The following is an 18,197-nucleotide window of genomic DNA, read 5'->3' as shown; positions in this document are numbered from 1 at the left end:
ACTTGTTAAGGAAAATCACATGATCTGTAGTAACCAATTGGAGAATAGCGTGGGCTACCTCAGCAGTCAGTGTAGAGATAGAGTTGGAGTTGAAAGCACGCGTTTAGTTGCTGCTGAGTACATTGTAAATAAACTTAATGTTTCCACCCAAGAAGTGTCTGCAGGTCAACATTATCACTATTCTACAACTCGGCCACCCTACAACAGGCAGTCATCTCAAAGTGAAAACAACACAAGATCAATCCTCAGAGGCACTTTCACTTCCCAAGCCCCAGAATACCAGCCTGCACTGACAGCTTATCACTTTCAGTTTGGAGTCCTAGGGTTATCATTCAAGGGCACTATTTCCAACTCTTTTCTGATACAGACTAGATAGCACATTGGGCCATAGGACACTCTGCCCCCAGGGGCTATGAGAATGGACAGTGGTCCTCACACTGTCATAACTGCATCTTCAACGACCCATGGAGCAGACTAGATTGAAGTCAACTGTGCCAAGACCATTTCAACTTGCACGGTCGAAGGCTATCACTCGGGTTCTGAGGGCTTTTGCAAAGAAACAAATCACAGGCAAGAAATTAGTTCTAGAAAAGAATGTCAATAATTAAAAAAAGGAAATAGCACAAATTTTCCTTTAGTGGACACTGATTTGTACCATCACAATTTGATAAAAATCCTGAGGCCAAAACGGAGGGGAAATGAAAAAAAAGCCCTCCTGATTTTAAACCAGTTGGTGAGCCTGTTCAAATTAGGAGCAAAAGAGAGAGGAAAAGGACAATAATTAAATGCAGAAAGATCCCCTGAAACAAAGCAAAGAGTCATCACAATGTGCTGAAGGAACATTTCTGTCCAATCCAATCAACACTGATGGTCTGATATTGTAAGTTAGTAAAGTCTAAGTACATGAATATCTGCAGCAAAGGCCTCCACAAAGATATAGATTTTTCTTTATGGTATGGAAAGGAAAATAAATCAAATTATGTTGGAACAGCGGTAAGGAGAGAGGAAGGGGTTGACCCTCTGAAGACATTTGCAATTTAATTGATTTTTGAAGGTAGGAAGTCAATCAGTATAAGTAAATTGACGTTATGAGATAAAAATGATCTCTTAATGTGATCCCTTCCCCACATCGCAGTTTCAGTGCAAATAAATGTGGCTGAACCCCCAGGATCAGCGTGACAGCAGTTATTGTGCACACCACAGCACTGTCGAGTCAGTGGGGTTCTGTTCATGTTGCAGTTTATTTTCCTGATGTGTCTGTGCTCCCTGAGAGAAGGCAATGAACAGTCTCACACTGATTGCTGTTTCAGCCAACAGCAGTTGAGAGAATGTAATTAATGACTCTATTTGCTCGAGCACGGCCGAGAACAATTGAGTTTGTTATGGCAACAACTGATGCCAGCTTCTCTGGGCTCAAGGGATGTGTTAAGTCTGCAACTACAGCTGGGCAGAGCACCAGATTATCCTCATGCACTGGGAGTGTTTGGCAAATGAAGTGTCAATAAAGCTAAGTGATTCAGTCCTACATTTTTTAAACTGGAGTAGATGAGGAGGTGGAGTGATTTGATGGATCGCCTGTGTAACAGCCCTCACGAACAGTATTTGACCTGTCCACAACTGGGCCTGTAGAAAGCAGGGTACAATAAGTGAGCAGCGCATAGAGATTGGAAAAACGCAACCTTTTAAATGAGAAAAGTAGTATTGTTGAGGTTGTAGTGTCCTCAGGAACTATGATGCATATTGCAATGATTTTAATTGCAGACTGAGGTGGCATAATAATAAATTCATATTGTAGAAAGATGAACAAATTCACCTTAAACAGCTTTTCTATAAATAGTGAAACCTTTGTTACAACCACATAAATTCAGTCTAGAGTTTTGTAATAACACTAACCTTACTAACTGACGACAGGCTCATGAAATGGAGAAAGCAGCAAGTGGAGTTTAGCAAACAGTCAGCTTAGCTTGAAATTTACTTTCTTCTTAAAATTGATGGGAAGGCTGTCTAGTACATGGAACGTGATAGAGTCCCTGCTTTTCATTTTAAAGCTGTCCCGGTAGAAACATGTGACATACTCCTCCCAATAGAGCCCCCTATCATTAAATGGAATTAATTCTTTAAATCAAAGAAATCAGTTAGTGTCTAGACAGAGATTTTGGGACTCCAGGACTGGATTTTCGTTGCTATGTGGGATACATTCCATGGGTCCTTATGAAATAAACAATGAAAGATCATAATATGGTAGGACTTTGACTATAAAAGATGTGCTGTTCCACATATATAGAAGGTAGGTGCTTTAGGACATTAGAATCTATTCACTAAGTAAAGAAATCAAGAAATATTTGCATTTATATAATGCCTTCCATGACATCAGGGTGCTTTACAATGAAAGGAGTACTTTTGAAGTGTAGTCACTGTAACATAGGAAATATGGCAGCCAACAAGTGCACAGCAAGATCCCATAACATAGCAATGAGACACGTGAATAGGTAATCTGCTTTAGAATATGGAAGGCCTTGTGGCACAGTGGTAGTAACCTGACCTCTAGGCCAGAAGCTCTGGGTTTAAGTCCCACTTCAGGACTTGATGGCAACAGAAGAAGTGTTCATAATGTGACCAAACAGGTTGACTATCAGCCTGTTGTAAATCCTTCTAGATGCAGGTGGGAGAGTTTCTTGGTCAGCCATAACTCTGCCAAGCATAATTATGGACCAATCCAATGGACATCCATGGCTGCCAATGTTCTCTTCGCAGGAGGGATCTGCTTTAGCGATGTTGGTTGAGGGATAATTGTTGGCCGGGACACTGGGAGAACTCTTTTGTCCTTCTTTGAATAGTGCAATGGGATCCTTTTTAAAAATTTGTTCATGGGATGTGGGTGTCACTGGACTATTACCCTTGTTCAGAGGGCATTTAAGAGTCAACTACATTGCTGTGGGCCTGGAGTCACATGTAGGCCAGGCAAGGACAGCAGATTTCCTTCCCTAAAGGATGTTAGTGAACCAGATGGATTTTTTTTTTACAACAATTGACCATGGATCATCAGATTTTTAATTCCAGATTTTTATTGAATTCAAATTTCATTATCTGCCATGGTGTGGTTTGAACCCAGCCCCCTGGACTGATACCCCAGGTCTCTGGAATACTAGTCCAGTGACACTATCACAATGCCACTGCTTCCACCTCCCATTACATCTACGTGAGAGGGCATGTGGGGCCTTGATTTAACAGCTCATCCAAAATCTTCACCACGCATTATTATTACTCCTGTATGTTCCAATATGGTAATAGGAACTGGGACTATTTCACATCTGGGCCAAGACTCCTTTGGCTGTTATATGGTCATGATATAGTTAATCATAGTTCTGTTGATTATTTTGAGTGAAGCTGTCCTGAAACACATACTGTTAGAAAACTTTTATGATTTTACTGGGAGTAACAAACGTAGACAATCTTTCCACTATGTTCATGATGGTGCTAACACATGGTGGTCGGAGGAAATCTTCCCTCTGCTGTTATTTGGCTGACGATAATTGAACGTATTTGCCTCATCGTTGTTCTTGCCTGTTCCTGCAGCAAAATGTGTACCAAAAAGAAAGCAAGTAAAATCATGACTAATTGAACAAATGTCCCTACATTACAACAGTGACTGCACTTAAATAGTACCCAATTGCCTGTGAAGTGTTTTGGGATGTCCTGAGGTCGTAATGTTTAGATTTCATTATTTGGCTGACAGGCTGAATAGATAACCGCTGCTTCCTAACTAGGGCTAAGAGTTTTGTTAGCTAGGTCTTATGTTTTTGCCTCTTTTAAAATTAGGAGAACATTTTGCTTCCACTGGTTGCCTTCATCCAATTATTTGGTTTAGACATGAACCCATCACTCTGACAAATCAAGGGCACAACCTTGTGTCCTACCAGATTCTAACACAGCAATATGTTACACCAATATACTGCTGCAATGTGCCATGTTAAATTATGATTAATAAACTTTCTAAAGATGATAACTGCGTGAATTACAAATTGAAAAAGTTAACTGTTTTGTCCCATTTTATTGCCCTTGTGCCATCATAAGCTTTCTGCTTCAATGAAGGTGTGATAGAAACTGTAGACTCCCTACGGTTTTTGAAGTTCTGGGTCTGAGCTCACCAGAGGTGTGGAATATTTCATGAAGTAGTCAACGTGATTGAAGTGAATGGAGATATGGAAAGTCACATGTATGAGCTTCATGGCTGAGCTAATCAGTGGGTTGCGTGCCTCATGCCATAGACCTATGTAACCTTGGCCCTGGACATAGATGTTGCCTATAACCAAATACTTGATATAGTGGCACTACAGAGGGAGCAGAAAAATCTAGCACACGTTTTTGGAGGCAGATTTGAAAGACAGCTACTATTTGGAGTTGAGCTCATGGTTATTGGGATGTACACTGCTGACTGTGATCACCTGACTACAGGGCTTCTTAGAAAACAAATCTGAAGAGAAATGAAAACTAACTCATTATTTTATTAAAGTAAAAAGTGTGGGGGTAGTGTCTAAGGATCAGGCACATCCAGCTGCTGTACTGTAAACGGGCACGTGTATCATTAAAGGTGAGTATTGAAGTAGCTGATCTCTGTATATCCAAGGAGTATGGAGCTCGTCCAAATGTATCTTACAGGTCAAGCTTTGAAATGAAGAAGCAATAAGCCAGTGAAATGGTACTATCACCAAAACATGATTGATCAATTGAATTCTATCAAAGAGAGTGGACAGCCAGATTAAGTCAGGGCTGATAGGTTCAATGAGTTAAAGCATGATGTTCATTTCAGCTTCATTTCACCAGTCTTTGCTTGTGAAATTGGTCAATCAATAGAGGTTGAAGATCATATATCGGTGACCATCTTATAGGGAATATAATCTACTCCAGGCAGCCCCTGACTCCAGCTGCCTTCACTATAATGGAGACAGAGCTGAAACTTCATCAGTATGACTGAAATGGGCTGATATCTTGGACAAATGAAAAGTATTTTTGGAACTCTGTTGATTTATCTTTTACTCAGGTTGATTTACAGAAAACTGTAACCATCTTTGAGGAAATATAATGATCTCGCTTTAAAATTTGTGCAATAAATATATTGCTAAAATATAATCATAAAACTTTGATTTTTCTTTCTTTTGCCTTTAGAAAAATAAATGATTTTTTTTGATCAGTGGGGAGGGGGGAGGTGTGTGGGAGGGAAGAGAATGCTGTTTTGTTTGATATTACAGAATTTACAAAATTAGATCATTGGTTTTGCTTTTGTGCCTGAAGGCATTTGAACACAAAGTAATATCTTTAGCTGTATTTGGAGGCTAAAGAAAAAGAATTGTGATGTGAGTTTCTACATATGAGAGAAATTAAGAATAAAAAACTGGAAACCTGAAAATGAAAGCCTCATAGAGTTCTGCTGACAATTTTTATACTTGCATAAAAAGAAATAACAGTAATGTAGTGCCTTTAATTCATTCACTGTCAGTGTTGAAGTCTCCTGTTGTTCCTCATATTTCTCTAACTGCGCTGTATAATATTTAGCAATAGAAATGATCTTTCCAGCTGCTAAATGCTTGCAAGTATTTGCATATTTGATAGCTGAAAATTAAATCTGCTGGATAGAAGATTCATTTTGATGTTTAACAGATGTGGTATACACGTGCCTTTAAATGTTTTACTACCTACTTCTCGCAGCTTAAGTTAATCCATTCTATTGCGTGAGGCTCCAAAAGATTTTTTTGGAGATGTCTAAAGAAGAAACCTATGAAATAGTCCATCAATGTGTCCAGTTCAGTTTTCTCTCATGTACCTTTAACACACGATGCTAAACGTCTTTCTGTCTCTCTTTTGTTAAGGTGCTCAGGAAAACCCAATGCACAACGGACACTCCCACCCGAGCCGGGATTTTCTGCGGAAACAGATGCGTGGCGAGCTCTTCACACAGCAGCAGCTAGAAGTGTTAGACAGAGTCTTTGAAAGACAGCACTATTCAGACATCTTCACAACTACAGAACAGATCAAATCAGAGCAGGTGAGAACAAACACTTTCACATAACCTTCTCATTAATAACCTGAGATGAGCCTCTCTGCAATGGACCTTGGAGGCTAGAAGTTTGAAACTCTCTTCTATCAAAGACAGTGATGCCAACTAAATAGCCAGGAAAAACCAAGGATCTCAAGTGAAATGAATTTGTCAGTAGTTCAGTTTGGATTATATGTGGGATAAAAACTCTAAACAAAGTGTCAGACAATGAAAAACCGTGGGCTTGTGTATCCCAGTTACTTAGGAGGTTGAATTCCTTAAGGAGTGAATGGATAAGGAGATGGACACAATGCAGAAAAGGACAGTTTTGTCCTTGAGATGGAGACACAATATAAAAATTGGAACAATGCAGGACCAAGGAGAGACTGTATTAGAACTAATTGAGTGAGAATTAGGTTAAGTAGAAAGAAAGGAACAGCAGCAGGCTATTCAGCCCTTTGAGCTATTCAATAAGATCATGGCTGATCTGTTCTTCAACTTCATTTACCTGCTTCTGCTCGTATGCCTTGATAAAGTAACCCAGCAAAAAACAGCAAATCTCAGTCTTGAAGACTTCAGTTGACCCAGTATCCATTGCCTTTTGTGGAAGAGAGTTCTAGATTTCCACTCCCTTTCCCAAATGACCTAGCTCGAATTTTAAGATTTGGCATCCTGGTTCTAAATTTCCTCATCAGAGGAAATAGTTTCTCTCCATCTATCCTATCAAATTCTTTTATCATTTTCAAGACCTTGAATAGACCATCTCTCAACCTTATAAACTCAAGAGTGAATACAAGCCAAGTTCATAGAATGTGTCTTCATAATTTAAGCCTTTAAGCCCTGGTATCATCATGGCAATTAGCACTGTCATATGTGTCTCTCTTAAAAAAATAAGCTATCTTTTAAATTCTTTTGATCTATAATATGAGCAGTTTCACTTTTCACTTGGAAGTAATGCATCAAACCTGGCACAAATAGTCTGCAAGACAAGAAACCTAGAAAAGGAATTTGTATTTTCCCTAAGGGTCTAAGCACACCAATCAATAGAAATGCAGAACACCAGTAATTTGAATTAAAGAGGAATTGAATTGCCATGTTGTAATGATTGATATAGTCACCTTACTGTTATCATCTTTTATTCTTCAAAGCAATACCATGAACTGGAGATGCTGGCCACAGTACATTATTCTAATACAGGAAGTCACAAGGGGAGCCATCCCATACCAAAACCCTGATATTAAGGGGGAGCTGGAAAGGATGTGGGGGGAGCCGAATTATAGGCGAAGAGCCCTGAAAGGTCAGGGACATGAAGGCTGTACCTACCATAATGGTGGGACCTTAGTTAAATAATTATGTGCAGGCTCCTGCCCAATTCCTGGCTGGTGGGTGGAATTAGAACTTTAGCAAGGTGCAGCCGAGGTCCTGTGCGATTGATCCCTGGCATTGAGTTGGTGGGGAACCTCTAGGAGTGATCAGGACAAGGGGGAGAAGGAATAACCTGGGCAGCTTTTAGGAGGCAAGAGGAGAAATAATTCAGGCAGCGATTCTGGGAGAAGGAATAGCTCAGACAGCAATTGGGAGGGGGAGGAGGAGGAGAACTCTTAATGCTGCTTCTTTTCACCTCTACTTTTAGACTGGTTCAGTCAAGCATTAGTGCAGATTGGGAGGAGGATGGATGATTGGATATCAGGGAAGGACTGGGCTGGGGAACATCCAAGGACTCCTTGTGGGGCCCTGAGTGCTCTTGCTCCTCTTTCACACACACAGACTTCTAAAAGCAGCAAACCTTTAAATGTTACCTCAAGCTAATGGTATCACCAGCCTTGGGTCTGCTGCTGGGCACCCACCAGTGAGGGACCAATCCTGATGTTCGGTGAATTTACATCATGGCGCTGAGGCTATCATCTTAATACCAGGGCCCATTGTGTAACTAGGCACCCGTCTGCCCCTTGAGGAAGACTCACCGATGGCCTGATTTGGGGCAGTAAAAGTTTCAAAAGCTAGAAGTTGGCAGGTTCAAAACAAAAACAGAAATACCTGGAAAAACTCAGCAGGTCTGGCAGCATCGGCGGAGAAGAACAAAGTTGACGTTTCGAGTCCTCATGACCTTTCAACAGAACTTTGTTCTTCTCCGCCGATGCTGCCAGACCTGCTGAGTTTTTCCAGGTATTTCTGTTTTTGTTCTGGATTTCCAGCATCTGCAGTTTTTTGTTTTTATAGGTTGGCAGGTTGATTGACCCCGATACTTTATCCTCTCACCGACCCCTCTACTCCTATCAGAGGGGAGGAGGGTTTAAACTTAAAGATGTCAGTTCCTAGGTGGCTTCCAAAAAATAATTTTAAATCGTAGCTCATGCAGTAAGAGACACACTAGGAAGTAGAATAAACCTCTCCGTGGACATTTTAGCAGGTTATTCATTCTCTTCAATGGTGAATGGAGGGATGGAGCAGGAGCAGCAAATGACTTCCCTCATTAAGGTGCAATGTTCCCCGATTTGAGATGATTTCCTTTAGCTTGATCTAGGTGGGCTTGTTCCAAAGCTTGCCGATCAGCAGCCTGCTTGGCCCATGCAGCCATTGAATGCAGCCAATCCCAAATTTTCCCTCTTCCAGGCAGAGCTGATGGAAGGATTTCCTGTGTTGGGGTGATTTAAATGGGCTGGATTTACTGGCTGCTTAGGACACCAGGCCACTAATCAGCAGGTTAATGGGGTAAAAAACCTTACCATGAGCAAGGCAAAGGCAATCAAAGTGGGCTCATTAAACATGCGGCGCGGCAGACTTTGGTAACTCCAGATACGATAAGTCCAGTCATCAAGAAAGGCAGGAAGGGAATCGGAAATCAGGTGAGAAGAGAGGCAAATAGATTATGCCTTCAATTTTACTTAATCAAAGTTTCAACCACATTGGCACTTAAGTAAGTAATTGTTCATCCTTTTGTACAATCGCTTACACCATCTTACTGTATAGAGTCAGCCTTGGCTCAGTGGGTTACATTCTTGCCTTTGACTTTCAAGGCTTTGGGTTTAAGGCCCACTCCAGAGACTTGAGCACATAATCCAGGCTGACACTTTAGTGCAGCACTGAGGTAGTGTTGTCGGCTTTTGGATGAGACTTTAAAACAAGGCCCTTTCTGCCCTCGCAGGTGGGCCTGAAAGACCCCTTGGCACTATTTTGAAGATGAACAGGGGAGTCTTCTCCAGCGTCCTGACAAAATATTTATATCTAAACAACATCATGAAAAAATCAGATTATCTGGTCACTATTTAATTGCATGTTGTGGGAGCTTGCTGTGCACAAATTGGCTGCCACTTACGTTACAACAATGACTTCACTTCAAAAATTTTTAATGAAGTGTGAAGAACCTTGGGACAGCATGAGACCATGAAAGGTGCTATATCAATGCAAGTCTTTCCATGTTCTAAGTGTTTGTACAGTTAAATGATTGTTTAGTAATTAGTGACTGTAAAGTAAGAAAGGAATAACTTGCCTTTCACACTTCAGGATGCTCCAAGGCACTTTAAAAACAATTAAGGGCAGGATTTTAGGTTGACGTGTGGGTGTGGTCAATCAACAGCAAGCCAACTTGAAGCAGGCGCTGAAATACTCAGAGCTGCCAGGGTAGGTGTGGGAGGAGGGCGGGCGCTGACATAAGCACAGGCGCGGGGAAGCGCTGACTGAAAGCTCCCTGAAAGCAGAGAGCTGCCTCAGGAAGCTGAAGAATTTAAAACCAATAAATAAAGATTTTAAAACCGAAAAAAAATGTCCACAGATCAGAATCAGTCACCTGAACATATGCATGATGAAAATTCTATCCATACATTTTTATTTTTAAAATTTAATAACAGAAACCTCAACCCGCCCTTGGATGAGGTTTCATCAAAAATGCAAAGTCCACCTGGCAGATTCGCCTATCCGCCAATCATAAGGTTGGATGTACCACAAAAAATCGGGGACATTTGGAACCTTAACAACTTTAATTGTCTTCTTAGTTGTTGGCAAGCGTGCTTCCGACATTTGAGTGTGCCGGCCGACTAAAATATCGTGTGAGCGCGGGATAATGTCAGGACGCTTGCCTGACATCATCTTGTGCGATTTTGCATCCGATCGGGTTGGGCGTGCGCCCGTACACCGACCTAAAAATTCTGCCCCAAATATTTTTGAAGTGAGTCACTAAAATTGCAGCAAGCGATTTCTGCACAGCAAGGCCCCACAAACAGCAATGTGACAATGACAAGATGATTTGATTAAGTGATGTTGGCTGAGGGATAAATATTTAGCATGATTATGTAAGTGATTATACTGTAAGATGGTCATTGTACTAGTAAGATTGTAGTAAGAGGATGTTGTGATTGTAGAATAAGATTATATAAGTGATCATACCAAAAGATAGTGATTATCCAATAAGTTGCTGGAAGTGATTTTACATTAAAATAATGACAGTAATTGTACTGGAGGATGATGATGATTGTATAATTAAAATGTAATTGGTTATATAGTATGGTGGAGATTGTATATTGAAGTAATGGTGATTGTACAGGAAGATGATGCCAAATGCATTGTAAATTATGATGATGGTGTGATTGCAAAGAAAGATGATGCAAGTGATTGGAGAATAAAATGATGCAAATAAATGTGTTATAGGGTGATTATAGTGTAAGATGAAGATTGCACTGTTAAATACTGATTTTTACAAATAAGATAGAGATTACATAGTAAGATGATGAGATGATTTTAGAACAAGACCAAGGTGTATTTCTATAGCGCTTTTAATGTAAAACAGCCTGAGGTGTTTCACAGGAGTAAATATGAAAAAAATGTTGACACTGAGCGACATGAGAGAGTATTAGGGTGCTTGGTCAAACAGGTAGGTTTTAAGGAGGGTTTTAAAGAAGAGAGGTGGGGGGGGTTTTAGTGAGAGAATTCCAGAGCTTAGGTAGCTGAAGGGATGGCCACCAGTGGTGGAATGATTAAACTTGGAGATGTGCAAGTAGCTGGTATTAGAGGAGCACGGAGATCTTGGTGGGTTATAGTGCTGGAAGTGATTGAAGAGATATGGATTGGATGAGGACAAGGGTGAAAATGAGGATGGGAATTTTAAAGCCAAGGTGTTGCTGGACCAGGTGGCAGCATAGGTCCACGGGCACAGGGGTAATGTGTGAATGGGACTTGGTGTGAGTTAGGACATGCTGTATGATGCCGGTGATTGTACATTGAGCTGAGGCAAGTGATTGTAATATAAAGTGATGTACTATATAATAATGATTTCACAATATTGCACTGTAAGCTGGTGATCATAGTACAATCAATTGCATCTGTTTACTGTACAATAAGATGATGATTGTACAGTATTGTACTGTAAGGTGGTGTAAATGTATGGCAAGAGGCTGAAATGATTTTACAGTATGATTGTGCTGTAAGATAATTGTATAACCAAATATGGGTGATTTTACAGTAAGTGGTGTGACTGTAGAGTAATGTGGTGTAAGTGATTGTACAGTATGATGGCTGTACTGTAAGCTAGTGATTGTACAGTGGGATGATGTAAGTGATTGCATACTAAGAATATACACAGTCAGATGGTGGTTGTACATGATAATGGTTATTACAATGTAAGAGGATGTTGATTGTACCTACATTGCCTTTCAGCCTGGCAACACCTCAATTTTAAAATTCTCATCTACATTTTCAAATCCCTCAATGGCCTTGCCCCTTCTATGTCTGTAACCTCCCTATGGCCCTCTGAGATATCTATGCTTTGCCAATTCTGGCCTCCCACACAGTCTGATTTTAATTGTTCCATCATTGGCAACCGTATCAGCAGATGCTGAGATGCTAACCTCTGTAATTTTGTCCCTATACTTCTCTGCCTCTCCACCTCTCTCTTTGCTCCTTTAAGACCGTCCTTTAAAACCTACCCCTTTGACCAAGCTTTTGACCATTTGCCCTAATATCCTCTTATGTGCCTTGCTGCCATTTTTTGTTTGCTGATGATCCTGTGAAGTGCATTGGATTTTACTACATTAAAGGTGCTCTGCAAGCTGATGTTGTTGCAGTTGTACAGTGAGATGATATGTGATGATTATATCATATGTGATTACATGTGATATGTAATGATTGTAATCATTGCACATGATTTAAGTAACTGTGGAGTCTGATTGTAGTGATTGCACAGTAAGATGTAGGTGATTGTATAGTGAGATGATACATAAGATGGCGATTGTGCAATAAAATGTCGATGGTCTTGTAAGATCATGATTGTACAGGAAGGCCATCAAAATTAGCAGAATTAATTGTATTCCACTCATGGCCAGGCAGGTCCTTCATTCATCCATTACCATTGAGCCAGGTGACCAACCCTTGTTCAATGAGGAGTGTAGAAGACCATAACAGGAGCGGCATCAGGTGTATCTGAAAATGGGTTGCCAATCTGGTGAAGCTGCAACACCAGACTACATACATATTAGACAGAGGAAGTAACATGCTAGAGATAGAGCGAAGTGAACTCACAACCAATGGATCAGCTCAAAAGTTCTGCAGTCGTGAATGATGGTGGACGATTAAGCAATGAACGGCGAGGAGATTCCGTGAACATCCCCATCTCAGCTATGGCGGAGCCCAACAAGACAAGGCTGAAGCATTAGCAACCATTTTCAGCCAGAATTGCTGAGTGGATGATCCATCTTGGCCTCTTCCTTGAGGTTCTCAGTATTGCAATGCCAGTCTTCAACCAGTTAGATTCACTCCACATGATAGCAAGAAACAGCTGAGTGTACTGGATACAGAAAAGGCTCAGGCACTGACAACATCCCAGCTTTAGTGTAGCAAAATTGACGTCAGTGAGAATCAGGAGCAAAGCTCTCTACCAGTTGGAGTCATAATTAGCACAAAGGAAGATGATCATAGTTGTTGGAGACCAATCATCTCAGCCCCAGGACATTGCCACAGGAGTTCTTCAAGGTACTGTCCTAGGCCCAACCCAAGCTTCATCAATGACCTTCCCACCAGCATAACGTCAGAAGTGGGGATGTTTGCTGATGATTTCACAGTGTTCAGTACCATTTTTGACTCCTCAGATACTGAAGCAGTCGGTGCAAAGACCTCAAAAAGTCAGTCAATCGTGGCTGACAAAGGAAGGTAGGGATTGTATAAGATTAAAAGAAAAGGCTTATAAAGTTGCCAGAAATAGTAGTACACCTGAGGATTGGGAGGTTTTTCGAATACAGCAAAGGAAGATCAAGGAACTGGTAAAGAAAGAGAGAATAGAATATGAATGCAATCTAGCAAAAAACATAAAAACAGACTGTAAAAGCTTCTATAGGTATGTTATAAGGAAGAGTTTGGCCAAGACAAATGTGGGTCCATTACAGGCAGAGTCGGGAGAATTCATAATGGGAACAGAGAAATGGCAGAGAAGCTAAGTGTTTACTGAGTGTCTGTTTTCACTGAGGAAGATACAGGAAATCTCCCAGATTAGAGATCCAAGGGACCAGGGGGAATGAGGAGTTGAAGGAAATTAGTATAAGTAAGAAGCTGTATTGGAGAAATTAATGGGACTGAAAGTTGATAAGTCCCTGGGACCTGATATCCTGCATCCCAGCGTGTTGAAAGACGTTGCTATAGAGATACTGCATGCATTGGAGATCATTTTCCAAAATTTATAGATTCTGGAATGGTTCCTGAAGATTGGAAGGTAGCAAATGTCACCCCACTATTTAAGAAGGGAGGGAGAGAGAAAACAGGAAACTATAGACCTGTTAGCCTTACATCAATAGTAGGGAAAGTGCTAGAATCTATTATAAAGGATGTGATAAATGGATACTTGGATAATCATGATTTGATTGGATGGATTTGCAAATGGGAAATCATGTTTGATGAACTTGTTGGAGTTTTTTGTGGATGTTACTAACAAAGTTGATAAAGGAGAGTCGCTGGATGTAGTATACTTGGATTTTCGGAAGGTTTTTGATAAAGTCTCCCACAGGAGGTTGATTAGCAAAATAAAAGCACATGGGATAGGAGGTAATATACTGGCATGGATTAAGGACTGGCTAACAGGCAGAAAACAGAGAGTAGGAATAAATGGGTCATTCTCGCATTGGCAGGCTGTGACTAGTGGGGTACCACAAGGATCAGTACTTGGACCCCAGCTGTTCATAATATATATCAATGATTTGGATGCGGGGACCAAATGTAATATTTCCAAGTTCGCGGATGATACAAAGCTAGGCTGGAATGTATGTTGTGAGGAAGATGTAAATTGGCTGCAGAAGGATTTGGACAGCCTTAGTGAGTTGGCAAGAACAGGGCAGATGGAATATAATGTGGAAAAATGTGAAGTTATACACTTTGGTAGAAGGAACAGATGTGCAGAGTATTTCCTAAATGGTAAGGGATTAGAATATGTAGTTGTACAAAGGGACCTGGGTGCCCTTGTCCATAAGCCACTGAAAGCTAACATGCAGGTGCAGCAGGTAATTAGGAAGGCTAATGGAATGTTAGCTTTTATTGCAAGAGGATTCGAGTGCAGGAGTAGCGAAGTGTTGCTTCAATTGTATAGCAGCTTGGTTAGAACGCGCCTGGAGTACTGTGTGCAGTTTTGGTCCCCTTACCTCAGAAAGGATATTATTGCTATAGTGGGAGTGCAATGAAGGTTCACCAGACTTGTCACGGGGATGGTGGGACTGTCTTCTGAAGAGAGATTGGGGAAACTGAGCCTAGAGTTTCAAAGAATGAGAGGTGATCTCTTTGAAACCTACAAAATACTTAAAGGAATAGACAGGGTAAATACAGGTAAGATGCTTCCCCTGGCTGTGGAGTCTGGAAACAGGGGACACAATTTCAAAATAAGGGGGACGCCACTTGGGACCGAGATGAGGAGAAATTTCTTTACTCAGAGGGTTGTGAATCTTTGGAATTCTCTACCCCAGAGGGCTGTGGAAGCTCAGTCATTAAATACGTTTAAGGTAGAGATTGATAGATTTCTGATTAACAATAATGTAAAGGGTTATGGGGATAGTGTGGGTAAAAGGCATTGAAATGTTCGATCAGCCATGACCGTATTGAATGGCAGAGCAGGCTCGACGGGCTGAATGGCCTTCTCTGTCCCCATGTTCCTATGTGTCCATACGCAGAAAAACCTACACAGGCTTGGGCTGATAAGTGGCAAGTAACATTTGCATTGCATACTTGCCAAGCAATGACCATCTCTATCAAGAGAGAATCTAAACAACTTTCCTTGATGTTCAATGGCATTACCATTGTTCAAAATGGAGGCTCACCACCACCCTCTCAAGGGCAATTAGGATGGGCAACAAATGCTGGCCCAGCCAGTAACACCAATCCACATTTAGGCAGTTTAAAGATGTAGACGGACGTTTTTCCTGTTCTTCTGGAGACAGCAGCTGCTAGGTTGAGTTCTCAAACAATCTCTGCCTGTGGAGTTTGGGTTTGAACTTGTAAAGATAGGTGGAGAGAGAGTGTGGAAGGTCCACATTGGGGGGTCTTCTGTTCTGCTCATTTCAAGACTGGCTTGTTTATCTCAGGTTCTTGAAGTAAAGTAATATTTGTTATCTGAAGTCAGCTTCATTCATGTGACCTCCTGATCAATGCTTCCATTGTCTACATGAATTATTCAAAGTTAGACGCCATTGCTACACAATGGGGGATGAATGGTGGCTGTTCACACCTACTTATGATGATCTGGTTCCTCAGCAGACCTCCTTAAGTATCGCTAAGAGACATGGAATCTGGATTTTGAGTTTTGGATAAGTGCACAGACAATAGGGGGTGTGAATTGTACAACTGGTTTTGTCTCGGCATGTCCTCGGAAACCCCACCCAGGTTCATTTAATTAAGAACTTTCCGGAGGCTTGAGGTAATTCTGAGCCTGTGCAGAAATTAAAGTCACCTGACTTTCGGTAGGCAGCTTAACAGCTTGCTGTTTTAGTCCTTTCAAAACTTAGTTAGTGATTTTCAGCTCGTGAACACATAAAGGACAGAAATTTTCATCCCGTGGGCAGGCGCAAGCCCAACCCAATTGGGAGTAAAATTGTGCGCGATGATGTCGGGTGAGCGTCCCGACTTCATCGCGCACTCTCGCGATCTTTTCGTAGGCGGGTGCGTGCAAGAGGCGGCAGTGCACCCGCCACCAATTGAGAGGCCTATTAAGGTCCTTAGGTAAATAATTAAGTTGCATTTTTTTGCTGCCTGTGCAACCATTCAGTTGGTGGGTGGGCAAATGGGCCTCATCCACAGACGGGATGAAGTTTCCAACGGTTTCTGAAAAAACAATAAAAAATTTTTAACATCCGTTTTTTGCAATGTCCCTCTTCATGTGACTGAGTCCCATGTGGGGACATGTTTATATCATCTGTAAAAAGTTTATTTTTCATTTTAAAATCCTTCAGCTCCCTAAGGAAGCTCTGTGCCTTCAGGGAGCTGTCAGCGTGTGCTCCCCGCGCAGGCTCAAACTTCAGCACTCACGCTGCTCCTGCCCCCAGCCCGGCAGCGCCTAGGCTCTTATCATGCTTTTCATACTGGATGGCTGTTCATTGGCCAGCCAGCGTGAAATTGTGGTTGGTGCAAAATTGCGGATGGCGGTCGGTGTTGTGGCCATTTCCCGCCACGCCTGCCCAACGAGAGAAAAATCCTCCCCAAAGTCATTTTTTATAAAGCATGGTTTCATAGCAAAATTGAGCCACAGTTAACACTGTATGTGATAATGTGGGTAATTGCTCAGTGTGATTTTTATTGTACAGTAGGATAATGGTCATTATACAGTAAGTTGTAAATGAGTGTACATTAAAATGCGTGTGATTGCACACTAAGATGATGGTGATTGGACAGCAAGATTATGGCCATCATACAAGTAAGGTTATGTGAGTGATTCTACATTAAGGTGATTGTGGTTGTACAAAGTTAAGGTCATTGTACAGTTAGACGATGACTGTACATAAGATGTAGGTTGTTTCGCCCACCTGTTGGTCCTCTGGCCTTCAACTACAGGTCTAGTCTGGCAGATATACCCTTCAAGACACGGGACAGAATTTTACATCCCGTGGACGGGCGCGTGCCCGACCCAGTCGGGCATACAATAGAACGGCAGGCGCGTGAGTGTGCTGGAGCTGCGCCTGCCATTAATTAACAGGCCACTTAAGGCCATTAACAATCCAATTGACAGTGATTTTTCGTTGCCTGTGTGATTTCGCACTCGTCGCAAAATGGGCAGGCAGCCAGCCGACATTTTCAAAAGCCTTATCCAAGAGCGGGATATAAAGGGTCAGCAGCATTGCCAGTGTGAGTAGTGAGGAGTTTGGTAGATAGTTTGCTGCTGGTGACTTATTGGTACTTGTCAGGTTCATTTCTGTTTGGGGCTTCATTCTTAGTATTTCCTGGCTTCATTTCAGGGCTCCTTGGTGTCTGCAAGGCCCCCGGAGGATTCAGACCGATGGATTCTTCCAGATGTCAGACAGCCTTCCCTTACCCTGGTAATGGGGATTGTGGTCTCTGCTGGTGGCACCTTCCCCGAGGAGGAAGAGAGGGGCAGAAGGGAGAGGAAGCCAGGTGTCCCAATGCAGCTTCCAGGGGAGGGACCTGTGCGAGGAGAGGCGCAGGCACAGGGGGTGCAGGGCCAGCAGGAAGTCTAAGGCGGAAGGGACCGCAGAAGACGTCACTATCCTGCTGCCAGGGTTTACAGGCAGTGATGCAGTTACCTCAATATGTCTGAGGTGCAGTGCCGAAGGAGGCTCCGCTTCTCAAGGGAGACCGTGACCTCCATTTGTCAGATGATTGGGCCTGAGATCAGCTCCGACTGTGTGGGTGGACACCACATGCCAGTGGCTCTGAAGGTCACAGTGGCCCTCAACTTCTATGCCTCCGGCTCTTTCCAGGGGTCAGTGGGGGGTCTGTGTGGAGTATCCCAATCAGCTGTCCACAGTTGCACCAAGCTGGTGACAGGGGCTCTGTTCAGGCGGGTACTGACCTTTTATTCTTTACCGTATGGACGAGGCCAGCCAGGCTGAGTGAGCCAGAAGCTTTGCAGCGATTGCTGGGTTCCCCTGCATCCAGGATGCCTTCAACTGCACACGTGTGGCCATCAAGGCGCCAGCAGGTGAGCCCGGTGCCTTTTTCAAACAGGAAGGGCTTCCACTCCATGAACGTG

At 42.2% G+C, this 18,197-nt stretch overlaps 1 protein-coding gene across 2 annotated transcripts in view; it reads left to right on the top strand.

Annotated features, from left to right (window-relative positions):
• Window positions 1–18,197, top strand: part of LOC144690600 (paired box protein Pax-5-like) — a 267,511-nt gene that overhangs the window by 91,888 nt on the left and 157,426 nt on the right. For both annotated transcript variants that reach the window (XM_078558249.1, XM_078558240.1), the window contains exon 6: window positions 5,868–6,043. In XM_078558249.1, coding sequence (XP_078414375.1) covers window positions 5,868–6,043 — 176 coding nt within the window. The remainder of the gene's footprint in view (window positions 1–5,867; window positions 6,044–18,197) is intronic.

Source organism: Cetorhinus maximus, chromosome 2, assembly GCF_964194155.1.
Source record: "Cetorhinus maximus chromosome 2, sCetMax3.hap1.1, whole genome shotgun sequence".
NCBI classification, from domain to species: Eukaryota; Metazoa; Chordata; class Chondrichthyes; order Lamniformes; family Cetorhinidae; genus Cetorhinus; species Cetorhinus maximus.
This window is presented reverse-complemented; position numbering and strand designations above follow the sequence as displayed.